This window comes from Salvelinus sp. IW2-2015, linkage group LG18 (assembly GCF_002910315.2).
Source record: "Salvelinus sp. IW2-2015 linkage group LG18, ASM291031v2, whole genome shotgun sequence".
NCBI lineage: Eukaryota > Metazoa > Chordata > Actinopteri > Salmoniformes > Salmonidae > Salvelinus > Salvelinus sp. IW2-2015.
In genome coordinates, this window is record NC_036858.1 from 27,544,433 (window position 1) to 27,571,780 (window position 27,348).

The 27,348-nt window shown below is 40.6% G+C and overlaps 2 protein-coding genes across 2 annotated transcripts; both read right to left on the reverse strand.

Moving 5' to 3' along the window:
• Window positions 1-495: 495 nt before the first annotated feature.
• tm9sf3 (transmembrane 9 superfamily member 3) lies at window positions 496-17,330 on the reverse strand. The gene is made up of 15 exons (XM_024006782.2): window positions 17,138-17,330; window positions 13,777-13,972; window positions 13,436-13,558; window positions 11,071-11,231; window positions 10,786-10,863; window positions 10,233-10,364; window positions 9,897-10,063; window positions 9,694-9,788; window positions 8,748-8,878; window positions 7,951-8,090; window positions 7,524-7,592; window positions 3,691-3,837; window positions 3,207-3,290; window positions 1,262-1,338; window positions 496-1,130 (listed from the first exon to the last, which is right to left on the reverse strand). Exons 1-15 carry the CDS (start codon window positions 17,231-17,233, stop codon window positions 1,063-1,065), a joined length of 1,764 nt encoding a protein of 587 aa, XP_023862550.1. The 5' UTR covers window positions 17,234-17,330; the 3' UTR covers window positions 496-1,062.
• A 1,214-nt stretch (window positions 17,331-18,544) lies between these two features.
• On the reverse strand, window positions 18,545-24,607 carry LOC111978560 (lysophosphatidylserine lipase ABHD12). Its single transcript, XM_024008673.3, has 13 exons — window positions 24,351-24,607; window positions 22,260-22,387; window positions 22,062-22,167; window positions 21,741-21,860; window positions 21,628-21,658; window positions 21,504-21,549; window positions 21,044-21,173; window positions 20,269-20,306; window positions 20,026-20,105; window positions 19,844-19,926; window positions 19,513-19,591; window positions 19,203-19,327; window positions 18,545-19,087 (listed from the first exon to the last, which is right to left on the reverse strand). Exons 1-13 carry the CDS (start codon window positions 24,473-24,475, stop codon window positions 19,060-19,062), a joined length of 1,119 nt encoding a protein of 372 aa, XP_023864441.1. The 5' UTR covers window positions 24,476-24,607; the 3' UTR covers window positions 18,545-19,059.
• Window positions 24,608-27,348: the final 2,741 nt, after the last annotated feature.

Here is a 27,348-nt window from a genome sequence, read left to right on the forward strand (position 1 = left end):
AAGCAGCCAGCACAAAGTCAACGACCAACTTTTTTTTATTATTATTGCTACAACCAGGGAAAGTGAGAAACTGCCAAAAAAAGCTGAATTTGATGAGCATATGGTTTGATGGAAACGTCATGCAATTTCAGGCAAGATGTAACAGCGCCACCCCAAGCACCAAACGAGACAAAACGAAATATATTTTTGCTTAACTGAATCATTTGTAAAAAAAAAACTGTAGTAAATCTGTACAACCAAAATACATTTGGGATCTACATCTAAAGTTACATTAAGGTTATATACACTTTTCCCCCTATCCATATTATCTTTCACAAGTAGTCTTCATTCAAACCCTACCATTAAGAAAACATAGCCTAAACAGGAAATTGGATCACATCAAACATCCATTTAAAACAATATGTCATTTATAATGTAACTCAAAACAAACTGTTGATCACACCTTCCTTGAATGTTTTTTTCCCATATGTACAGCAAACAAATTTCTTGGGTGGCTGGTTGTAAACTACTGCATTTGGAAATTGGAGAATTGTCCAAATATGGGAATGGCTCCAACTCAGATAAGTTAGTATAACATCCAGTTATTGAATGTAGAAGCCAGAATAAAATATTTCATCCAGAATACAAAATAGAATCAGGTCAGAGCATGAACAAACCCAACTCTTCAATATTCTAATACAATAGAACAAAGGCTTTCAATAATGGCCTCTTCACTGAAGAGAGCTAGACTATTCCATCAATAAAGATCTTTATGTTCTCTGGTGACGGGTGGGACTGGATTGGAAAGGGGAAGCCATGTTACGTTTTGAAGAACATCTGCTTCAGAACATTGATTGAAAGCAATTGATAAAAACAGAACCAATGTTAATGTTTTCTTTTTCCTGCAGTTTTTTGCTCTAGTACACTRTTGCAACATTGAAATTAATTCAGAAAAGGGAAAAACTACATTTGCACAAATTGAGATGCCACAATCTCTTTTTGCAAAAGAAACGACTTGTGCCCGCTTCTGTTGGGGAGAGCTTCTGTTGATCCTTGGATCCCTTGTTGCTGCTTGCAACTGTCCTAGTCAATTTTCACATTTGTGTAGATCTTCCTCACGAAGGCACTTGTTCCCACATACCCAACGGCTCCTACAAAAGAAAGATATTACAAGATTGTCATTGCATCAATAACCACGCATGCTTTGCACTCGTTTGAGAATTTAAAAAAGACTTATTCCGTAAACACGTCACAATACTTTGAATAGAGAAGTTGAACCTACCACACATGATTCCGAGAGACGTACTGAATACTGCCATGTAGCCAAAGTAAAAGGACGTCTGGAACAGACCATACATCCTGAAACGGAGTGGGACAAAACTGTCAGCAGGCAGTGGTAGAAAAAGTACTCAATTGTCATACTTGAGTAAAAGTAAAGATAACTTAATAGAAAAATCACTCAAGTCTAAAAGTATTTGGTTTTAAATATACTTAAGTATCAGAAGTAAAAGTTCAAATGGCTTTTTAAATTTTATTGACGGATAGCCAGGGGCACACTCCAACACTCAGACAATTTACAAACGAAGCACGTGTGTTTAGTGAGTCTGCCAGATCAGAGGCAGTAGGGATGACCAGGAATGTTCTCTTGATAAGTGTGTGAATGACAATTTTCCTGTCAAAATGTAACAAGTACTTTTGGGTGTCAGGGACAACGGAGTAAAAAGTACATTATTTTCTTTAGGAATGTAGTGAAGTAAAAGTAGGCAAAAATATAAAAATAGTACAGATACCCCAAAACACAACTTTAGTACTTTACACCACCGGTCAGCAGAAGTAATACACAGGAAGACACTAGTGTCACGATACCAGAATTTTGACTTCGATACCAGGTTTAGTATCACAATCACGACACTCAATACCACAAAAAAAAGATGTATTGGTCAAAGTCACAGAATGGCACATGTTCCAGACAAACTTAGCTACTGCACTGTTCAATCATTGGGCATCTGAGAAAAATATAATTACATCTGAAAAGTGTTGTCCATTAATGACAGCCACGTATTCACCAATTATACAATCAATTTTACTTTGGTAAATACAATCAAACTACAAAACGGTAATKATTTGAATGGGAAATCTCTTAATAAACTGGGTAAACCAAGATTTAGCATTGGTCTATTCACAATATAGGCGAATGCATATTATTCAATAGCAGTATGTGCATGCACTGAAATTTTAAGCTTGTTTTAGCTGCTTTCATGGGCTATAGATGAGAGAACCTTCCATTTAGGACTAATTTTTATTGGCAACTGCTAGAACATATCATTTTATTGTACTGATCAACAGCATTTGCATAGAACAAGCAATCTCTTTTCAAAATGTATGTGCTGTCTAAGAAATGAATGATGTTATTCGTGAGGCAGAATGTGGCTATGGAATCTAGACGGGAAGCAAAGGAAGACGAACAAGTTAATCTCCCTTGCCACCAAAAACAAATTAAGGGAATTAATAGTACGATTAGTCAGCTTTGAAATCAGCATTTTAGCATTATGGTTTGCATATCACAAACAAAGTACTAGGGTAGTGAATTCAGCTGAAAGTTAGCCTACAATTGAAAGCTGGACAACATCAGTTCTCTCTTGCATTGTAAAAGTATTCTAGCCTGTATAGACATTGTTTTGTGAACAGTTTCAACATTTCTAGATGCCGTGTTGCATTATTCAATTGTGTAAACTTCTGTGCAGCATGAGTGAGGACTGGGGAGCTAATTAAGCCCAGACAGCTCTAACAATGAGTGAGTAGGTGGAGCAAGCACTATGCTCTTCACGCTATAAAGGGGCTGCGGTGATAGATTTGATCCTGTCAATCACGTGTGGACCATTTGAAAGAAGTACTGAACCGTTTTTTTTTTGTATCGGAAAAGTACCGAAGTTTCAGTATACCGTGGAGAGAAATGTTTGCAAATTTTAATGATACGAGTGAAACTGACTTAACAAAATGAATGGGGGTCCCCCCTATTCGATGCAAACTGGTGAGGGCCCCAAAAGGTAAAACAATTAAATTGCATGTCTAAATTTTTTAATACTTGTATTCATTTTTAGTAAACGAATAACAACCTTCCCTTATCTATGACAGAATGCACTGGGGCTAGTCTTTACGGTCAACAGATTATTTACTTCAGTTGTGTACAATGTGTTTTAAATAAGAAAATGGATTTTGGAACTCACTTTGTTTTGAAGAAATAGTAGTAAAAGGAGTACATGTAAACATAAACTGCAGTGGATGCAGCAGAGAGAAAGCTTGTCCATTGCCTGAGTGGAGAAAAAAAGAAGAATTTAATTGAAAAGCACAGATGCAACGTACTCAGGCTGGCTATTACTGTGTTACAGCAACTCTGGTAAGTTTTTTTCCCTGAATTTAGCTGTGTTATAGTCTTAAAGCTAGCCATGTTTAATATCCATTAAATTGTTGGAAACATTTAGTATGCGACTTTCTTTTTATAAAGTTTACCATCCCATTAGTCAGCACCTAAAATTTCAGCTCATTCTTTTTAATAGTTTTAAAATAAAGCTAGCCATGTAATTATATACTTACTTAGGCCTAATCACACAGTGGTGTATAAGGCCTCCGCAAGGTCCCTCATTTAATTAATTTAATGTCTCTACGATTACATGATTCAAGTAAATACATTGCTGGTTATCTTTTACTCACCATCTGTAGTCCTCAGCATTGAGGAGGAAGTAAGTACAGACAATGGTGACACACACAGTGACAATGCAGAGGATAACCAGGACCAGCATCATGAACCCGTACACGTAGTAGATCTTGTAGGCCCAAAATGAAGTGAAAATGAAGTACCTGTAAAATAAGCAAACAATGGTCTTACGCACAGGTCTTATTTGGTGAATTATCAACCTGCTAAATGCTGATATGCAGTGCAGTCGGAAAGTAATCAGATCCCTAGACTTTGTTACGTTAGCCTTATTTTAAAATGTAATTGTTCTTRCCCCCCCCTCATCAAATGTAATTGTTCTTTTCCCGTCCCCTCATCAAATCGACAATACCCCATAATGACAAAGCAAAAACATGTTTAGAAATGTATACAAAACAAAAAACTGAAATCTTGCATTTACATAAGTATTCAGACCGTTTACTCAGCACTTTGAAGCACCATTGGCAGCGATTACAGCCTCAAGTCGTCTTAGGTATGACACTACAAGCTTGACACACCTGTATTTGGGGACTTTCTCCCATTCTTCTCAGCAGAACCTCTCAAGCTCAGTCAGGTTGGCTGCACAGCTATTTTCAGTTCTCTTCAGAGATGTTCGATCGGGTTCAAGTCCGGGCTCTGGCTGGGCCACTCGAGGACATTCACAGACTTGTCCTGAAGCCACTCCTGTGTTGTGCTGTTGTAAGGTAAACCATCGACCCAGTCTGAGCGCTTTGGGGCAGGTTTTCATCAAGGAACTCTACTTTGATCCATCTTTCCCCTGATCTTGACTAATCTTGACTAATGGTGCCAGGTTCCTCCAGACCTGACGTTTGGCATTCAGACCCAAGTTCAATCTTGGTTTCAACAGACCAGAGAATCTTGTTTCTCATCGTCAGAGTCCTTTAGGTGCCTTTTAGCAACCTCCAAGCAGGCGGTCACATGCATTTTACTGAGGAGTGGCTTCCGTCTGGCCATTACCATAAAGGCCTGATTGGTGGAGTGCTGCAGAGATGGGAGAACGTTCCAGAAGGACAACGAGCGCTGTCAGAGTGACCATTGGGTTCTTGGTCACCTCCCTGACCAAGGCCCTTCTCCCCGATTGTTCAGTTTGGCCAGGCAGCTAGCTCTCGGAAGAGTCTCAGTGGGTCCAAAATTCTTCCATTTATGAATGATGGAGGCCACACTGTGTTCTTGGGGATCTTCAATGCTGCAGAAATGTTTTGGTACCCTTCCCTAGATCTGTGCCTCGGCACAATCCTGTCTCGGAGCTCTACGGACAATTCCTTCAACCTCATGGCTTGATTTTTGCTCTGACATGCACTGTCAACTGTGGGACCTTACATAGACGGGTGTGTGCGCGCCTTTCCAAATCATGTCCAATCAATCGAATTTAGCACAAGTGGACTCCAATCAAGTTATATAAAAATATCAAGGATGATCAACAGAAACCGGATGCACCGGAGCTAAATTTCAAGTCTCTTAGCAAAGGGTCTGAATACTTTTTTTGTTGCAAAAATGTCTAAACCTGTTTTCACTTTGTCATTATGGGGTAGTGTGTGTAGATTGAGGATTTTTAATTCATTTTAGAATAAGGCTGTAACGTAACAATGTGGATAAAGTTAAGCGGTTCAAATGCACTATCAGTGGTCACCAACCTTTTGACTCAAGTGATCTTGACTCAGAAAATGCAGGCAGAGGTCTACCCCCCTCAGATTTAAAAAAAATTCAAACATAACTTAAAACGTAAGCCTATGCAACATTAACCAATTAAAAACAGTTCTGTAGCAATGAGGTTTGTGCAATAGTCCATACGCCCAATACATTATCACTGCATATTGGCTATGCTTGAATTACCTGCCAATGTTGTTCTTCAGACCATTTTGAAATTAAATTTCAAAATTGTAGGTATATGATCACACTGGTTGTATTGCTTGTGAGGCACAGGTGAGTGAGTGCTTTTTTGTTTTACTGGACTGATGGCCTGCATCTGATGGTCAGTCTGAGGGGAGGGAGCAGCAGCTAGTGAGCAGTGAGGCTACCTCTCACCCAACTTAGCGTCCCTCAAGGGTGCAATTGCGGCCAGCAATTCAGGGCATTTGCAGGAATCCCTCTTTATACTTTATTGGTCCATTTTTTAAGTTAGGACTGGTGCGAGCGCTCCAGTAAAGTAGGTGGCGTTAATGCACAATAACGTTGAAGCCGCCGATAAACCCCACAGAAGGGGCGACACAACGGTAGCTAGCTAGCCATACAACGGTAAACAGTGTCCTTCACCCCGGCCTGTCAGGCAGTGTTCCCACAGTTCTGTTAACGGTGAGGGCAGGTGTTCAACAGGCGGGAGCAAAATACACTATGTGCTAGCTTAGACAGCTAGAACTAAAGAGGACTGTGGATCACAGCAGGCGGGAGTGACAATGTGTGATCGCTAACTAGCAAGCTAGTTAACACGGTGCCGCCCTAGCCTTCCCTCTGCTGTGCTATCGGGCCAACCGGCAGCCAGTGTTCCCCGCCTGTTGGGCACGGTTTTATCCAGTACACAGCAGGCGGGACTGACACCGTGTGCTAGCTAATTAGCAATTAGCAAGCTAGCACAGGGTGTCGTCGTCGTCCTAGCCTCTCGCCTGCTGTGCTATCGTGGCAACCGACAGCCAGTGTCTCCCACCTGTCCAGCAGGCGGGAGTGAAGGACACCGTCTACCGGTGTTACAAAAATACCACCATAGAAGCATAAAATAAAATAGGGCAAATCCTCTAAAGCCCAAAAAGTAGGCTCCCATTATGTCACATCGTGAAATGTGCATTCAAATACATTTTTACCTGGCCAAATTAGATTATATTGTGTTGTTGCCAGATTTAAACGCTCTCTACACTGTTTATGCGCAGTGAGGATTCTGATCAACTCTCTGGGTTCAGCTCAGCTACTTGATCTTGTGTCCTTTTCAAAAGGCCAACGTTTTTTCCCTGTCAAGTTTGGGAACCCATCAGTGGTCACACTGGATAAATTTTCAAAATTCCGTCCCAGCTTTGCCACACACTTATTAACCTCCTCCAATAAGTATTTCCCTGTGGTTGTGCTCTTCATTGACTGCACTGAAGCAAGCTCCTCTAATGTCAAAGTCTGGGGTTATGCCTTGTAAGAATATCAACAACTGCGCCATGTCACGTGCATCACTGCTCTCATCCAGGGCCAAGGAGAAATAGGTGAAATCCTTTACCTGGTCTTTCAACTGTTGTTCCATATTCTCTGCGATGTCCTCAACATGCCGTGTCACTGTTTGTCTTGACAGGGAAATATTTTCAAACAGCTCTTTCTTGTCGGGGKAAAGTATTGCTGCAGAGTCAATTAAACATTCTTTAATGAATTCGCCCTCAGCGACTGGCTTGCTATGTTTAGCAATTCTGTGGGACAGTACATAGCTAGCTCTCGCAATTCCGTAATTTGCTGAATACAGTTTTGGGAAAAGTCCTTGCTGCTTTTGCAACTGAGAAAAACTATTTTGATGCACTTGCCCTCTGCTCAGAAGACATATTCCTATATTTCTCTGCATGCTTCGTCTGAAAGCYTTTTGAACYAGTTGTAGTCTTTCAAGACAGCAATGCTCTCTACACACAGCTTTCCCTGATACCTCAAATAAATATTTTGATGTCCACTCATGCTGGAGCGCCGTACATTCATCGAAAAACAAATAATAAAAAATAGGAACTCAAGGCTTTATCGTTGGGTTTTTCATAGAAATGTTTGGTGATAGACAAGGATTGCCTTGGAGATCGACCGGTTGGTGACAACTGATCTAGATTATAGTGTAGTGAAGTTAATGTGAGGTAGGACTTACATTTCAATGAAAATGGAACCGAATGGAAGGATGCCTCCCAGACAYACAATGACAGCTGGCTCCATGAACCTGGGAAATGTTATAAATTTACAATCAACTCACAATACAGACAGTGTCACTAATAGTTTACCAATCAATCAGAGCTATGCAACTCCAGGCCTCCTGTTTCTCAGCACTGTTTTTATTCCTCTGTTAATCCAGGACTGGTTTCAACCTGGGAAAGTAGGTATAGACTCTTTGGCCAATCAGACCTTTATTGAACTATCAACGAGAAAATAAACTTAACAGTACGGTGGCTCTCAAGTAGCAAACATATCAGCACTGGGATCTTAATAAACAAACATCAATGAATGTAAAATACAAAATGGCACACATACATTGCTTTTAGTGAGTCGTGCTGTACAAATAAGATCATAGTCATAGATACCATTTCTTCTCAGGGATTGGCCGCGGCACTGCATTGACTCGACACGGAAAGTTGGGCTGGCCAGAGAGGTTTCTTCCCAGAATGGTCCCCACAAGGTTGAGTGGCAGGATAACAAACAAACAAATGCTGCAAACAGCCACCTGAAAACAACATGGAATGGTAGAATCCATGAGATGATTAATGAGAGAGCAGACTATATTTAAGCAATAAGGCCTGGGGGGGTGGCATATTGGCCATTATAATGTGGGTGGTTCGAGCCCTGAATGCRGATTGGCTGACAGATGTGGTATATCAGACCGTATACCACAGGTATGACAAAACTTTTTTTCCCGTTGGTAACCAGTTTGTAATAGCAATAAGGCACCTCGGGGTTTGGTATATATGGCCAATATACCACAGCTAAGGGGTGTGTCCAGGCACTCCGCGTTGCAATGTGCATAAGAACAGCTCTTAGCCATGGTGTATTGGCCATATACCACAAACCCTAGAGGTGCCTTATTGCTATAATAAATTGGTTACCAATTAACAGAATTTCTGGGGACCCCATTTTTTTMCTAGAATTTCTGCCAACCCCACATCTAATGATATAACCTTTAAAAAACGATTTTTATATCAACAAATTACCAATTCAGTASATGTTCATCTCTCGTTTCAAAATGTAAATGAACCAATAAATACATTTACTCAATAAAATTGCAATTTTCTAATTACATTTCTCAATAACATTTGTATGTTGTCCCATACAATACAATGATCTGTTCTCTTTAATATTTTGAATGCCATTGCTCTAAACTCACCATTGTGCCAAAAGGGATGGCTCGGGAGGCATGGTAGTACATGGCGATGAAGTTGATGAAGAAGGCTGTCCCACACACCATGCCAGGGATCAGGAAGGCKCCGATAAACATCTGTTTAATCCATCGTCTGCCTATAGGATCAAATTTAAAATTGGTTACCATAAGGGTGCACATCATGAGTGAATGACAATCTACCATACCATGTGAAAGAGAGCGACACGGCTCTATGTAATTTACTGGTCTGTGACTCACTGACACCGCCCCTGATTAGAGGGGAATAATGCAGCCCAAGAGTTAATAGTTCTAATAGCAAGTAAACACACAGATGAACTTTAAATCACACTCAAGAGAATATGAACATGGATATGGTTTCTGTGTTCACACATCCCATGCACATGTGTCCACCCACACTCACAGACTGGAATAACAKCATTCAGATACTGGCAATATTTACTCCCTTGGAAAGCATGGGTCAGGCTGGCTAGCCAATCAGGACCTGGAYAGACMGCATGGCTAGAGCATGCACAGTGGTGAGACACATGGCTATTGTCSGATTGGCTAAAYCCATGAGCTGYYGGAGATATTGATCTCTCATGTGAGGGGGAGAAAGGGTGAGGATGGGTGAATCAGCCCAAACAGCTCCAGAAAGAAAATGCTCACGCTAGAAATTAGTCCCACAGCGCCCTCAGGAGGGGGATTCTGTAACACCATGTGCTATTTACACATAATGACACTAACAATGTAGCCACATTTTTGTCAATAGGCATCAACCGCAGCATTCTACACCAAGTACCACAAACAGTATTTTGACAACCCAGGCTCCATGTTCAGAAAATGTCATGGTGACAATATTGTGTGTGCAAAACTTCCCTTGCAAAGTGCAGTAATAATTGAGGTGTGATATGTAGGAATGGAGTTTCTATTTTTAAGACAAACCCTTACATACCTCCTTGTTTTGCATACAAACTTCCACCAAAATAGCCATTGACAGGAGAGGTGGCAGCATACACAAAGATGGCTGTGCTCAGCATGGATCCTCTCCTGCAGAGACAAATGGGAAGCCGCAGTGTGCGTGAACACACCCACGTTACACAGCAACGGGAAAAAACACTCCATTGGGTTATCTGCGGGGAGGTGCTCATCACTCACTCGGTGTACAGATCCTCAATCATGGCCACGACGATGACGATGAACGAGACCGAGAAGATCTGGCATCCAGAGCCAATAAGAGAGGAGAAGATCATTGGGTGGCTGGACGGCCGGAAAACGTCTCCATGGACCTGCTTCCACCCATACTCATCCCCCAGGTCCCTGTCCTGCAGCAGGGAGAGGCGTCAAAAGTCCAGGGGTACATTAAGACAAAGGACATACAGCTAGCCAAAATCATACGAAGCCCTGGGCCTAAACTAATAAAGCAAAATCTTTAGTGCATGATGTCCAATGTGATTTTCTATCACTAATGCTACCAAGGCTATGAAACGTTACCATGTCATCCATTTCCTCCTCTTTGCTGTATCTAGCATAGTCCTTCCTTAGAGTTCTCATCAGGATCATGGACACCAGGCCAACCAAGAAGATAACCATCATGAAGGAATTGAAGATGGAAAACCAGTGAATCTAGAGAAAACACACTTTTTGTATTACCACAGGGAATATCGCACATCCCTAGATTCCAGAACATGACATCCTTGAATCCCAGAATTGTTAAAGCTGCAATGTGTAACTTTCTGGGTGACCCGATAAAATTCACATAGAAATATTAGAGCTGTCACTCATTGAAAGCAAGTCTAAGAAGCAGTAGATATGTTCTGTGCGTGCCATTTCCATGCTTCTCGTTTGTTTAGATGGTACAATGATTCTCRACACTATACTTGCTTGTTTGGGTCACAAACTYAAATTAGGCAAACTATTAGAATTTTAGCAGCCAGGAAATGGCGGAGCGATTTCTACATACTGCATCTTTAAAAACAGGTTGATCACCGAGTACTGTACAGTTCAGTGCAAAATTGCATTTCTTATCTTAAAAGATTGAACTTACTCTGTGTTGGAAAAAAGATGGATCGAGATACTTGTCAAATCGGTCTTCAAACTTCACATCTGACTTCTTCCACTTTACCTATGGTAAAAGACAATTCACATCATTCCTTTGGCAAATGAGCCACGTTTGGATGCTGACGTAGGGGACTTTACTTTATATAAAACAATATAAAGCTCTGTGTAGTAAATTTAAACATCACACCTCCAAAACACATATTCAACCCTGTGTATATTACAAAAATCCAGTCCCATTTCCCATCTCTGAAAAGCAATTGCAAATACTTACCGAGTACGACATTGCAATTCGTGTGTTGGGCACAAGCTTGACTTTGCCTTCACTCGTCAGGTTGACATCAACAATTCGGTTGCCATTGAAGCCGATCTCCAATTTCTTGTAAGTCCACAGATAATGATCCTCTCCGTTTTCATCTGCCTCGCCAACAATTCCTAGAATATAGAGAGATTAGTGCGATGAGTGCACTGCCACCAGAAATGTACTGGCAACTTGGCAAGTTTGGTGTGGAATGCAGTAACCAGGCCAAAGTCTATATTTATTCATACTCAGAATATGGAACTATTCCGTGGTTAGAAAGACTTGGGCAATGCCATCTGCCCCACCTCCTGTGCATACATATACACCAAGTACACCAAACATTAGGACCCCCCTCCCAGCCTCAATTCGTCAGGGGTTGGACTGTACAAAGTGTCAAAAGCATTCCACACTCCAATGCTTCCCACAGTTGTGTCAAGTTGGCTGGATATCCTTTGGGTGGTGGACCATGCTTCATACACATGGGAAACTGTTGAACGTGAAAAACGTACAAACCGATATGCCTTAAATATTTTGTCTTGCCCATTCACCCTCTGAATAGCACACATACACAATCCATGTCTCAATTGTCTCAAGGCCTGAAAATCCTTCTTTAACCGGGCTCCTCCCCTTTATCTACACTGATCGTGTAGATTTAACAAGTGATATCAATAAGGGATGATAGTTTTCACCTGGTCACCTGATTCACCATAGTCTTAATGTTTTGTATACTCCGTGTTTAAGTGTGGCCGTTTAGCCAATGAGAGGAATCTTGACAAAATATATTTGAGCCAAATCTTTATTGGAGAGGAATAGGCTAATCTGTGTACTCGACCAATACACTTTGATTTGGAGCAGTGGCACGAAAGAGGTGCGCGCCTGTACAAGTGGCAGTCAAGGAGAATCGCTGGCAGTGCGTCGTGTGACGGGTTATAAATCACCAAGGGCCTGGCTGCAAAGCATGCAACGCTGCTGTCCCCAGAACTGGAGAACTATTCAATGATTGACATTTTTGCCTAATCTTCCGCTCTTATCAGGTCTAGGCTTCTGTTTTAAACGATGTAGGTAGGTTGTAGCCTACATTGCCAATAATAGGCTATGGAAATAGGCCTACTCTATCATAAGCTTTGCTCAGCTGTAAGTTCTTTTGACTTCCAAATTGGACTTTTCCATCTTGATATTGTTTGCTCGATTTCACTCGTTGTCTAATAATTGTCATTCAAAATAAAGCAAAACAAAGCGAAAATGGCCTATAGACCGACTTTCCCATTTGAAAGCTGCAATTTTAGGACATTAAACACTAGCCTATTTGGGAAATACCCTTCATAACTAACTTGTATTAATGCTTTGATAGGCTATTTTAAATTAGTAGGATTTGCCTTTTGATTTGCAACAGCAAGGAAGAGGGATGCATGCATCATTTCCTTTATAGCTAATAGACTGATATTTACTGAAATGTATAGTTTTTTCAAATTACTCGCTCTGTTTTTTGTCTTGCTATGGTTTGTTCTACCCCTCTCATTATTACCTTAGGCCTATGATGGGTTCTGACTCCTAAACTTGAAATATGTTACTGAGGGGGAGAGAGAGGAATGCCGAGTTCACATTGTCAGAACATGTTAATGTTTTTAGGTTATTCAAAAACAACATAACTTTCTGATATAGCCTAGAACTCCATTAGATAAATGAATTGTATGATCATGAAGTAGCACGACGGGAGAAAGCCAGCACGCATAAAAACTGAAGTCATATCAAATGAAAAAAAAATAAAAAAAATAATTTAGGCTTTAAAATAATTAAGACGCCGGAGTGTCCGGTAAAAATATTCAAAGAGAAAAGAAAAAAACATTTTCCAACTGGACATTTTGTGCTGCTTTGGTGAAAAGCTTAGCTCTGTACATTATTCTCTTGCATTCTGTAAATTGTTTAAAACATATTTATTGAAATAGCTTATGCAGGCTATAGGAAAAGCCACCTGGCATGGCCCGGCTGTGGGCTGCCCGGTCAGCTCTACTGCGGTGCCAGTCAAGTTGAAAAACTATATATCGGCACGTCGCCCAACCCTAGTAGGCACCATTCCATGTGAAATAACTCCATGTTAAAGACATTCCTCATTCCAGAACTGGGCCCCTTTCAATAATAATGAACTKGGCTTTTCCATAGATAACCTTTGTCATAGTCAAACAACTTCCCATACCAACCAGTGAGGCAACAGATAAGCCCAGAAAAGTATGAATGAACATTTGGATGCCATCTTTTCAACTGCCTCAGGGGCATAACTGATTCTCCATAACTAAATTACTGGACAAGTTGCAACAGGCAGTGCAGCAGTATGACTCACCCCAGATAGGTAGGTCATCAATGTACATTTGGTACCAATAGTGGTTCTTAATGGCATATACAAAGGCATCCCGTTTGGCTTTGTCCAGCTCGATTTCACAGTATGTTGTTTGCATYACTTCATCTGTGAGAACAAAATGACACAAAAAAAAGTGTTTAGTGTGACATAACACTACAAGACATAATGCAAGTGTAGGCTGCTTTTGGATCTAACTTCATGCTAGGAAAGAATATAATTGACTACTCAAAATCAAACAATGCTGATAAAATAGTGACTTTGTCACTCCAGAGTCCAAGTAAACCAAGTAGTACAGTTGCCTGTGGGTGTAGATATTTMTATACCTTTGAACTTAATGTCTAGGCCGCTGAACTCCAGCTCAACTCCTTGTAGAGCCTCTCCTAATGTCTCATGGTAGTGGCTAATGGTCTTTTTGGTGCCCACGCAGAAGGGCAGGGAGAAGTACTTGTACGTTTCTTGTCTGTTGTGGTAAGGCCCCACTGTATTCATCCATAAAACCACCTCCTCTTTATCTGTGTACTGAAAAAGGGAAGACACACATTAAACATGCTATAACTTACTTGTTTTGCTAGTTCTCAGATGGCAGCATTTGGTATTCCATTCAAGGATATAAATTGTGCATTCAGGCAAATAATAACAAAAAACAGCCAACATGTTAGTCTATTCCAAGCAGCCTCCATCTATGAAGCTTTTGGATAGCAGCTGTCGGCGGCAAAAATACATTGACAATGAGTCATAAAGTTACTGTTTTAATGACGCCATGTCAAAACCAATCCACACGACATACAGGCATGAGTCATCGACAACGAAATGTATATTGAACTGAATACAGGTCTTTTCAACCGGAGTGAAAGATCAGGCATGAGCAAGCACCCTTGTTAGTTGTCAGCTTGACAATCACGGGCAGAAAACAATGTAGCGACAAGGGGCTTTATCCATGTAAAAACTCACCTGATCACATTCACACTGACAACACAGTATTGGTAAGGATGTCTGCTTGCTCTGGTTGTGTAGCCAGCTATTCATTCTGCACTGAGTGCGGATGCAAAGCTTACTAGCCAGTGCTAACTGGCTATGGTACCAGTGAGGACCAAGTTGAAGCTTGCTCTTGAGAACCCAAGGCACTGTGCCTTATGCAAAGGGTTCTCAACTATAAACAAGGCTTAAATCCAATTTATACTTGATCCGAATATGTGGTCGGAGGCTCCATATGTAGGGATGCAATTGCGGAGCTTCTGGAGACATGCAGAGGCCAAATTGAGCGCCGTACTGGATCGCCATGCACCTCCCAAATTTTGTAACAATGCCGATTGCTCTGTATAGCTCTGCGTTGACATGATTGGTTGATGGTAGGTGTGGGCYGGAGGTCCTGTATAAACACACTCACTTCCTTGACAACAACAAAGCGCAAGAAGTATGAATGCCCTGACTTCTGCAGAGGCCATATCACCGCAAATGCTGTACGGCCACTGCAGATGTCAAATTGACCATGCAGAGCCTTTTACCGGTAAGACCATGTGAACTACAATCCCAACGCTCTATTTTAATGTTTAGAAACGTCAATAAATCGCTTGCAATAGGCCTACGGTATATATTTTTTTTTTTTTTACATACACTACATGGTCAAAAGTATGTGGACACCTGCTCGTCAAACATCTCATTCCAAAATCATGGGCATTAATATGGAGTTGGTTCCCCCCTTTGCTGCTATAACAGCCTCCACTCTTTTGGGAAGGCTTMCCACTAGATGTTGGAACATTCCATTCAGCAACAAGAGCATTAGTGAGGTATGGACCTCAGTGCACGGGGCATTGTCAGGCTGAAAAAGGAAAGGGCCTTCCCCAAACTGTTGCCACAAAGTTCGAAGCACAAAATCATCTAGAATGTCATTGTATGCTGTAGCATTAGGATTTCCCTTCACTGGAACTAAGGGGAATAGACCGAACTATGAAAACAGCCCCAGACCATTATTCCTCCTCCAAACTTTACAGTTGGCACTACGCAGTTGGGCAGGTAGCGTTCTCCTGGCATCCCCCAAATCCAGATTCATCTGTCGGACTGCCAGATGGGGAAGCGTGATCCATCACTCCAGAGCATGCGTTTCCAGAGTCCAATGGCGGCAAACTTCACACTACTCTAGCAGACGCTTGGCATTGTGCATGGTGATATTAGGCTTGTGTGCAGCTGCTCAGCCATGAAAACACATTTCATTAAGCTCCTGACGAACAGTTATTGTGCTGACGTTGCTTCCAGAGGCAGTTTGGAACTCAGTCGTGAGTGTTCCAACCGAGGATAGACCATTTTTACAGGCTACACGCTTCTGCACTCGGCGGTCCCGTTCTGTGAGCTTGGGTAGCCTACCACTTTACGGCTAAGCTGTTGTCACTCCTTGACATTTCCACTTCACAATAACAGCACTTACAGTTGGCCGGGGCAGCACTAGCAGGGAATACATTTTACAAACTGACTTGTTGGAAAGGTGGCATCCTAGAACAGTGCCACATTGAAAGTCACTGAGCTCTTCAGTAAGGCCATTCTACTGCTAATGTTTGTCCATATTGATGGCATGGCTGTGTGCTCGATTTTATACACCTGTCAGCAACAGGTGTGACTGAAACAGCCGAATGGACTAATTTGAATTGGTGTCCACATACTTTTGCCAATGTAGGGTATAGCAGGTTTGCACAGATCCATACTGTGTGTGCCTCCAACCAACAAACTACACTTCCCCATTACACACAAGTTTTCGGGGCAAGCTAGATAGTTGACCACCTGTATTAATTAGCCATCTTCTGTCTGTCTTCAGTAAACAAGCGCTAACATGGATATATAGCCGTGTGAGATCACAAACCCTATAAAAAAGGTGTAGTAATTTAACCTTTTGTTTTTATGAAAATTATTTGTCACCGATATGAAATACACGTCTCTTACGTTTCCAAACCAGTACCGCAAGCGATGCGTGTTAACGTTCAGACCGAGCGTCGGGGCTATTACAACACTCCCTCGGCCAGAAGATACGTTCATGAATAGGCTAGGTTGAACTTGCAAAGTTGAGAATTCTTGGCTAGGTTGAAGCATGATCAAACCACCATATAGGTTACAGGTCAGAAATCAAGAGCAAAAGTATTTACTTCCAATTGTACCGTAAAACGCATTAGGCGATTTGCTTTTGTCTTGACCATTTGATATCCTAGTACCTAGACAGGCCTACCGCCTGAATAACCGGATATGCAGTCTTCGCAATGACAACGTTAGTAAACTACCGAAAATAGTTAACTAGTTAGGCATATTCCTGGAAGAGACATTTTTCTATATGTAGTTGGCAAGCTAGCTAGATAAGTAGCTAAATAACCAAATTATATGGATGACTGGTTATGCAAAATATTCCTACCATATGTATGCAATGAGATGTCACTGGCTAACATTAGCTAGCTAACTTTGGTCCCCTACGTTAACTTGTTAGTTATTGTATTTATTATTTATCAACATTGAACGTTAACCTCATAACAATGAACTAGTTAGTTACATGAAACGATATTATTCCTCTTATCTCGCTGAGTTAAAAAAAATAGGCTAATCGGTTGTATCATGTAGCTACTACAGCTAYCTAACAAGCCAGAACGTCCATTATTTTCACACTACACACAAGGCTACCCATTTTTATTCGGCCTCAAATGATCTTACCGTGTGTTCGTGTTCATCTGCCTCGATCGGCATTAATATCTCGGCAACCGAGAGAAAGACCACCACTGCAATCTTCCACCTGGAAGACCCCATCATTTTCTGGGAAAGTTTGCAGATTTGGGATGTTAGCTTTGTTAATGCTATCCCACCTTCTTCCTGGTTGTACGACAGTGGCAGTTTTCAGGATGCTCTCATACGCATATGGCGTAAATTGCCTCACTCGCATCGCATTCGCTTGTGATTGATGCAGACATGTCACATGGCTTGTAATCTCAAATCAAATCGAAGACGGTGAACAAACAGTTGAATAATGGAACTCCGGTTTCTAAACTGTTCGCAACTTTCAGCCACGTCATCCGACTGTAAGTATTAGAACTGCCTCACCTTTGGGGGCATGAAGCCTGACCCACTTCTCATGTATGACTAAACTGTTGATATCTCATTTTACAGAGACAACTCATTGAACAGATCATCATTATACACTACCATTCAACAGTTTGGGGTCACTTAGAGAAGTCATTATTTTTGAAAGAAAAGCTATTTTGTTGTCCATTAAAATAACATACATTTATCAGAAATACAGTGTAGACATTGTTAATGTTGTAAATGACTATTGTAGCTGACCACGGCAGAGTTTTTATGGAATATCTACATAGGCCCATTAGCAGCAACCATCACTCCTGTGTTCCAATGGCATGTTGTGTTAGCTAATCCAAGTTGATCATTTTAAAAGGCTAATTGATCATTAGAAAACCCTTTTGCAATTATGTTAGCACAGCTGAAAACTGTTGTTCTGATTAAAGAAGCAATAAAACGGGCCTTCTTTAGACAAGTTGAGTATCTGGAACATCGGCATTTGTGGGTTCGATTACTGCCTCAAAGTGGCCAGAAACAAAGGCCTTTCTTCTGAAACTCATCAGTCTATATTTGTTCTGAGAAATGATGGCTATTCCATGTGAGAAATTACCAAGAAACTGAAGATCTTGTACAACGCTGTGTACTACTCCCTTCACAGAACAGCGCAAACTTGCTCTAACCAGAATAGAAAGAGGAGTGTGAGGCCCCGGTGCACAACTGAGCAAGAGGACAAGTACATTTGAATGTCTAGTTTGAGAAACAGACGCCTCACAAGTCCTTAACTGGCAGCTTCATTAAATAGTACCCGCAAAACACCAGTCTCAACGTCAACAGTTAAGAGGCGACTCCGGGATGCTTTCAAAAAGAAGGGCATTTCTAAAATGACCCCAAACTTTTTAACGGTAGTGTATCTACTAGGATTTCTAGGTACATCTCATTACATCATCAGAAAATACAGTATGTAACACTTCCACTGTAGTGATTTGTCTCTTTTAATCTTTATCTCAGACGTACTAGTAACCAGCAATGTAAACATCCAACAAGAACATGTACGATTCATGAACGTTGATCAGGTTTTATTTGTAATGTAATACTTGCCAAAAAGAAAAGCATTTACAAGAGTAACTTTTCTGTAATCCCTACTAAGAATTCACCTAAACTTGAACACTTTAAACATTGATTAATCATAATTTTTCACATTTATAATTCATAGAAAGGAAACCAATTCATTGCCTCCATCTCAAAAGTTCTGTAATTTGCACATAGACTAAGACTATAGCTAGATAATAATGCATTGGACATCTCAGTAAGTGCTAAACCCAGAGTTGAACCTCATAGATTCTCTTTTTTCTCTCAGTCCTTTCAGCTAAGTAAGTGCTTTACATTACTAGCAATGTAACTTCTATCTGATATTAGGTCAATGATTGGACCATGTGATTGAAGTCCACCCAACTGATTTGCCATAAGGTAAAGAGACACGTGCAAACTGTGCATCTAGGTTTTGCAGTTCTCTAGATATGTTGAAACAATTGATGTCCAAAGGTTCTTCTGCATAGGTCACTGGATTAGGGGGGCAATGAATGTACAAATTCCCTGTAACGATATGGATGAAAAAAGGTGTACGTTTTATAGTTAGAATAAACATTGATATAGAACCAGAATTGCCTTTTTTCAAATTGCAATTGAAGAGTTGACAGGATTTCCTCACCCAATAATGTTGGGCAGGTGAGGGTCTTTGTACAATCCATTGTGAAGGTACCCAAGGGATCTGGCGAARGGTACCATCTTAACTCGATTCTCTGAGTTTTGGGCGCTCTGTGCAATTTCATAGAGCTTGATAGGAACACAACAAAGGACGAGAGGTGGAAACTTCCTTAACTGTATATCATGTTTCCAGGAACCCTTCTTGCTATTGTCATTCAAACCATACAGATAATATCACAAATGTTGCCTGTGATAAAATAGACAGATGACAATAGAGAAATTATTGTGAGTTACAATAAATGTATAAGCCACACCTGCTGAGCCATGTGGATAGGCACTAAGTGGTCATCCTCTGCATGAAGTATCAGAAGAGGACTCCTCATCCTCTTCAAGCTGTAGAGACATGGTGAAACATCACTTTTATGAACAGTCAACCTCAAACTCTCCGAACAATTCTGAAACACATTTGGTTGCAGTGGGTGTATCAGTTATTTTGATTCGATTTGTTACTGCATATTGCAAACCTGTATTATGTTATCAAAATAAAGGATGACAAGTATGGTGAAAAGTTGCATGAACCAAAACAAATTTACAACAAAATGTTTTGGTTTCATTTGAACCTAAGTCTAAATCAAAAATACTTACTTTTCATCATTACGGAAGATTATATTGTTTTCTGCCATTGTGTCCAGGAAAAAGTACTCAAAACCTGGGAACTTCCAATAAAACTGAAGACAAAATGCAGTTTAGTACATTAATGAATACAAAATCATGGCGTTTTAAAGATGTACTGTATCGCTATGGAGAGGTGGGTATGTGAATCTTACCCAGCCAAACGGATCATGAGCACCCTTCTGTCGAATGTTGGTGTATGCTCCCTCAATGATCACACCATCAACAACAATCCCTGATAAAAGCAAAAATATTCTAAGCGTGTAAATATATCAAGTCAGCTTCCATAATGAGTCACACAAGAAACTTTCATGAAATGAATGTCATTATGCCGATCATGTGTATTGTACTTTAACCAGAGGGTATAAAATACGAAAGTTGAATGGATTCAGGCCTACCATGTTCCATTAGTTTGACTGCAGTATTAGTGGCCACTCTGTACAAAGATGAGGGGGAAAATTGAATTTACTGCTCATGTCTTATACTCTATCAGAGTAACTGTCAAAATGTTCTGTCATATTTGTAATCATTGATTTGACTATTTCAATCATCACCATTAGTGGGGGTAGATTAAGTAGTAGTAGTAGTAGTGACAGATCCTCTAACTTAAACTCACAACATAAATATCACAAATACCTGTATTGTGTATGAGGGGAACAAGCAACAAATGAAACAAGTAAGTGTTGAATCAAACTTTAAACATAGTCCAGTCTCTTGAATGAACAATGCTTACTTTAAAACATAATCATAATTTAAATAATGAGATACCTACCAGTGGAATGACATACACATCTCTCTGGAATGTAAGACAAAGGCATTACAGGGAAAGTTTAAGTTAATCAATGTAAATTTAATAAAGGTAATATTGTGTGTGCTTATGCAGACGCAATATTACTTTTGATTACCTTTGCTTTTATGAAATTTGCCTTACACTTCAATTACATTACATCTGAGATGTGCATTTTATTTGACTGTTAGGCTCTTCATGATTTTAATCGTGGTCATATGATTTAACTGTTATTTGTTTTGAAATGAAATCTGAGCATTGTTCATTTAAGAGACCGCTGTGTATAGTTTGAGTAAAAGCAGAATTGTGTGCAACTATGCATTGACATAAGTTATCATTTCCACTCGTTTTTCTCTACAGACTGAACCATCCACCTGGTCACTCACCCAGTGCCAAGGGAGTGTCCCCATAATACCACCAGACTGCTCCCACAGCGGGCTTTTACCCACTGGTGCAAGTAGAGGGTGTCAGTGGTTATACCAACTTCAGTGGGCTCTCCGGTGGAGTCCCCAAAACCTGTCAGAGTTTCTTATATCAATGGCTGTACAGTATGCAAATATACTAGACTACGTATAGTCCTTATCATGTCATGTCTGTCTGCCTGAGGTAAACTTGATGCAGTTGTATACTGATTTGTAAATTACCACAAGGGGGCAGTCAGAAGCAAAACAACCCCAGAGGGTAAGGTGAACTTTACTACAGTATTTGGAATTGGGAGGTGGTTATCAGTCTCTTTACAGCAAGGTGAAATAACACACCACAAAAATGAGGCTAATGTCAGGTTGTCAAGGATATGTGTAATGACCTGTTTCAACCGTCTAGTAGAATAATTAAATTTTAACCAACCTCTGTAGTCCAAAGCCAAAACATGGTAATCCATTGCACTCAGCAGCTGTAGACAAAGGCCAACCACCAGTTTATCATTCACACCATGATGAAGTAACTTTTGTTGTAGTTGTCAGTCACTTACATTTATTACTCCCACGCGGTGACTTGCTGCCCTGTTTGAAATAATGTGGACTTTTAGATTGAAAGTGAGAACATTTGAAATATTATTGTGTAGCAATCCATTGTTCTTGCTACCTTGTGCCTCCATTGCCATGGAGATAAATGATGATCGGAATTCCAGCTCTCAAAGAATCTTGGTACCATTCCAAGTCCTTTCCCTGTGCCTCTTTCCACTGACTTTCAGGGACTGTGTGCCTTGAAGATATTGTACAGTGACAACACTTGTACAGTGACAACACTTTTTTATACTGACTTTGATGTATAAAGTTCAATGCAGTCTTTATAAATCTACACTGTCCAGTGGCAGTGAATATACTTCAGATGTAAGGTAGGTAGGCTACATTAAACGTAACTCACAATGTAACCTGGAGAAAGGGTTTACGTTAGCCTACTCACCATACGCCCAATGAGATCCCTTGTTCGGATGTAAGGTACATGTTCATTGTGTGGTTAAGAGACAGGTCGGCTGGCTGGCTATGGTCGACGAAGAATGGGACCCTGACTAAAAACAAGGTGAGAATATATACTAATTACTCTTGAGTTATTATTCCTAATTTGTCCAGTATTTTGGATAATGCTCATGATTACACTCACCTCTGTGAGAATAAACCAGGTGCTTTATGATGTCAGGAAACAGTGGCATCATGAAAGTCACAGAAACATAAATGACACATACAGCCAGGAGACCTCTTTTGAACCACCACAACAAATGTGGGCTAGGTCTGAGACAGAAAGAAAGACAGAGGGAGAGCGATCTACTTCACTTGCTTTGGTAATGTTAACATATGATTATCAATGCCAATAAAGCCCTTAAATATATATTTTTAAATTGAATTGAGTGAGAAATTGGATCATTACTTCCCCAAACTCAAGAAAAAAAGCATAACATTACAATGACAACTGGTCCATGCTGTGTCAGCTGACCTTACTGGATATTACCATTGAAATGCATGTTACGCCAATAATACAGTTGAAGTCGGATGTTTACATACACTTTAGCCAAATACATTTAAACTCAGTTTTTCACAATTCCTGACATTTAATCCTAGTAAGAGTTCCCTGTCTTAGGTCAGTTAGGATCACCACTTTATTTTAAGAATGTGAAATGTCAGAATAATAGTAGAGAGAATGATTTATTTCAGCTTTTATTTCTTTCATCACATTCCCAGAGGGTCAGAAGTTTACATACACTCAAATAGTATTTGGTAGTATAGCCTTTAAATTGTTTAACTTTGGTCAAATGTTTTGGGTAGTCTTCCACAAGCTTCCCACAATAAGTTGGGTGAATTTTGGCCCTTTCCTCCTGACAGAGCTGGTGTAACTGAGTCAGGTTTGTAGGCCTCCTTGCTTGAACACACTTTTTCAGTTCTGCCCACAAATTTTCTATAGGATTGAGGTCAGGGCTTTGTGATGGCCACTCCAATACCTTGACTTTGTTGTCCCACAACTTTGGAAGTATGCTTGGGGTCATTGTCCATTTGGAAGACCCATTTGCGACCAAGCTTTAACTTCCTGACTGATGTCTTGAGATGTTGCTTCAATATATCCACATAATTTTCAATCCTCATGATGCCATCTATTTTGTGAAATGCACCAGTCCCTCCGGCAGCAAACCACCCCCACAACATGATTCTGCCACCCCCGTGCTTCACGGTTGGGATGGTGTTCTCCGGCTTGCAAGCCTCCTCCTTTTCCTCCAAACATAACGATGGTCATTATGGCCAAACAGTTCTATTTTTGTCAGACCAGAGGACATTTCTCCACAAAGTATGATCTTTGTCCCCATGTGCAGTTGCAAACCGTAGTCTGGCTTTTGTAATGGCGGTTTTGGAGCAGTGGCTTCTTCCTTGCTGAATGGCCTTTCAGGTTATGTCGATATTGGACTTGGTTTTACTGTGGATATAGATACTTTTGTACCTGTTTCCTCCAGCATCTTCACAAGGTCCTTTGCTGTTGTTCTGGGATTGATTTGCACTTTTCGCACCAAAGTACGTTCATCTCTTGGAGACYGAACACGTCTCCTTCCTGAGCGGTGTGATGGCTGTGTGGTCCCATGGTGTTTATACTTGCATACTATTGTTTGTACAGATGAACGTGGTAACTTCAGGCGTTTGGAAATTGCTCTCAAGGATGAACCAGACTTGTGGAGGTCTACAATTATTTTTCTGAGGTATTGGCTGAGGTCTTTTCCCATGATGTCAAGCAAAGAGGCACAGAGTTTGAAGGTAGACCTTGAAATACATCCACAGGTACGCCTCCAATTGACTCAAATGATGTCAAATAGCCTATCAGAAGCTTCTAAAGCCATGACATCATTTTCTGGAATTTTCCAAGCTGTTTAAAGGCACAGTCAACTTAGTGTATGTAAACTTCTGACCCACAGGAATTGTGATACAGTGAATTATAAGTGAAATAATCTGTCTGTAAACAATTGTTGGAAAAATGACCTGTGTCATGCACAAAGTAGATGTCCTAACCGATTTGCCAAAACTATAGTTTGTTAACAAGAAATTTGGGGACTGGTTGAAAAACGAGTTTTAATGACTCCAACCTAAGTGTATGTAAACTTCCGACTTCAACTGTAGGCCTATTTACTAGTCTAGACTCTAGACTCTAGCCTCGACTAGACTAGAAGGGAGGATCATTTTAAGCAGTGCTAGTGCGATGCACAGCCTACCAACTCACCTCGGCTGCGCACTCGATGACACCCTAGTTTTATTTCTGTCAGTCTTCTGCTCCTCGGAATCATGGTCACCGGTCCTCTTCCTCATCCTGAGACGTTTACTAACCGAGCCACCAGTCCTCTGCATCTGTAATACAGCCGTTATGTTCTGATCTAGATTGACATCCAGGCTATGTGACTAACTACTTTATGGCCAACCCTACGTACTTTTTTTGGTCTACCGCCGTGGCTCTATGGGTGAAAGTCCAGTAGTCCCACACTGTTGATAAGGAAATGAGGGAGGAGTTAAGCGGGTTTAAGGTAACCTAGAGTAACCTGTGTATGTACAGTCGTGGCCAAAAGTTTTGAGAATGACACAAATATTAWTTTTCACAAAGTCTGCTGCCTCAGTTTGTATAATGGCAATTTGCATATACTCCAGAATGTTATGAAGAGTGATCAGATGAATTGCAATTAATTGCAAAGTCCCCCTTTGCCATGCAAATGAACTGAATCCCCAGAAAACATTTCACACTGCATTTCAGCCCTGCCACAAAAGGACCAGCTGACATCATGTCAGTGATTCTCTCGTTAACACAGGTATGAGTGTTGACGAGGACAAGGCTGGAGATCACTCAGTCATGCTGATTGAGTTTGAATAACAGACTGGAAGCTTCAAAAGGAGGGTGGTGCTTGGAATCATTGTTCTTCCTCTGTCAACCATGGTTACCTAAAAGGAAACACGTGCCGCCATCATTGTTTTGCACAAAAAGGGCTTCACAAGCAAGGATATTGCTGCCAGTAAGATTGCACCTAAATCAACCATTTATCGGATCATTAAGAACTTCAAGGAGAGCCATTCAATTGTTGTGAAGAAGGCTTCAGGGTGCCTAAGAATGTCCAGCAAGCGCCAGGACTGTCTCCTAAAGTTGATTCAGCTGCGGGATCGGGGCACCACCAGTACAGAGCTTGCTCAGGAATGGCAGCAGGCAGGTGTGAGTGCATCTGCACGCAAATTCTGACAAACTCCAAGCATTGATTATGCAAGAATGGGCTGCCATCAGTCAGGATGTGGCCCAGAAGTTAATTGACAGCATGCCAGGGCAGATTGCAGAGGTCTTGAAAAAGAAGAGTCAACACTGCAAATATTGACTCTTTGCATCAACTTCATGTAATTGTCAATAAAAGCCTTTGACACTTATGAAATGCTTGTAATTATACTTCAGTATTCCATAGTAACATCTGACAAAAAATATCTAAAGACACTGAAGCAGCAAACTTTGAAAATMAATATTTGTGTCATTCTCAAAACTTTTGGCCACGACTGTACAAGCCATGAAATAATGCTTCCCGGTGTACCTTATGAATTTACAAATTAGAAATATGTTTGGCAATCATAAGGATAACAGTCTTTCATAGAACCCAATCCCAACGCACAAAGGCATACTTCAGGTTATACAATGGGGACATATAATACTTGTAAGAGGGATCTTTTCACATGGAACATATACAATTCAGTAGGATACCTACAGTGTAGGCCTTTATGAATAAGGAATTTGATTTGGTATGTGTTTTCATGTTTACAGCTTTGAGATCCACTGTGCTTCAAAGAAGGATTTTTAAGCKTTGAGACAATTGAGACATGGATTGTGTATGTACCATTCAGAGGGTGATWTAAGTGCATTTGAACGTGATATGGTAGTAGGTGCCAGGCGCACCYGTTTGTGTCAAGAACTGCAACACTGCTGGGTTTTTCACACAACAGTTTCCCCGAGTGCATCAAAAATGGTCCACCACCCAAAGGACATCCAGCCAACTTGACACAACTGTGGSAAGCATTGGTATAAACATGGGCCAGCAGCCCTGTGAAACACATTCGACACCTTGTAGAGTCCATGCCCCGACGAATGGAGGCTGTTCTYAGGGCAAAAGGGGAGTGCAACTCAATATTAGGAAGGTGTGCTTATTGTTTTGTACAGTCAGTGTTAGTTTAGCATTGCCTTTCAACCAATCCAGTGCATTTTTGTTGAAAAATATATTTTTTAAATCAACAATACGTCAAAGGATTTAACTACTGAACACTGAAACAAATGGATCAAACAAAGACCAACCGATCAATCCCACTTTTCAAGCCTGCTGAAGGCGTGGTGGTGTGGTAAACACAGTGGTGGAAACAGTACCCAATTGTCATACTTGAGTAAAAGTAAAGATGCCTAAATAGAAAATGACTCAAAGTGAAAGTCATCRAGTAAAATACTACTTGATTAAAAGTCGAAAAYTATTTGGTTTTTAATATACTTAATTTACTTACGGATAGCCAGGTGCATACTCTAACACTCAGACATCATTTACAAATTAAGCATTTGTGTTTAGTGAGTCCATCAGATCAGAGGCAGTAGAGATGTCCAGGGATGTTCTATTGATAAGTGCCTGAATGGGACCATTTTCCTGTCCTGAGCATTCAAAATGTAACATACTTCTGGGTGTCAGGGAAAATGTATGTAGTAAAAATCACAATTTTCTTTAGGAATATTGGTGAAGTAAAAGTAGTCAAAAATATAAATAGTAAAGTACAGATACTGCAAAAAATTGCTTAAGTAGTACTTTAAAATATRTTTACCTAAGTACTTTACAACACTGTGTAAACACCACCCCCGGCTCTACTATGGGCATGCTTGAGGTGGTCTGCGTATGTGATATTCTGTGGCCTTGCCATTCCATTTCTTGACTGTATTATACTGAACCATTTTTAAAATGTATTGAACTAGGCAAGTCAGTTAAGAACAAATTCTTATTTACAATGACGGCCTACCTCGGCCAAACCCAACATAAACGCAACGTGAAACAATTTCAAAGATTTTACTGAGTTACAGTTCATATAAGGAAATCAGTCAATGTCAAGGCCCTATTCTATGGATTTTACARGACTGGGAATACAGATATGCATCTGTTGGTCCTAAATARCTTTTTTWWAAAGGTAGGGGCGTGGATCAGAAAACCAGTCAGTAGCTGTCGTACACG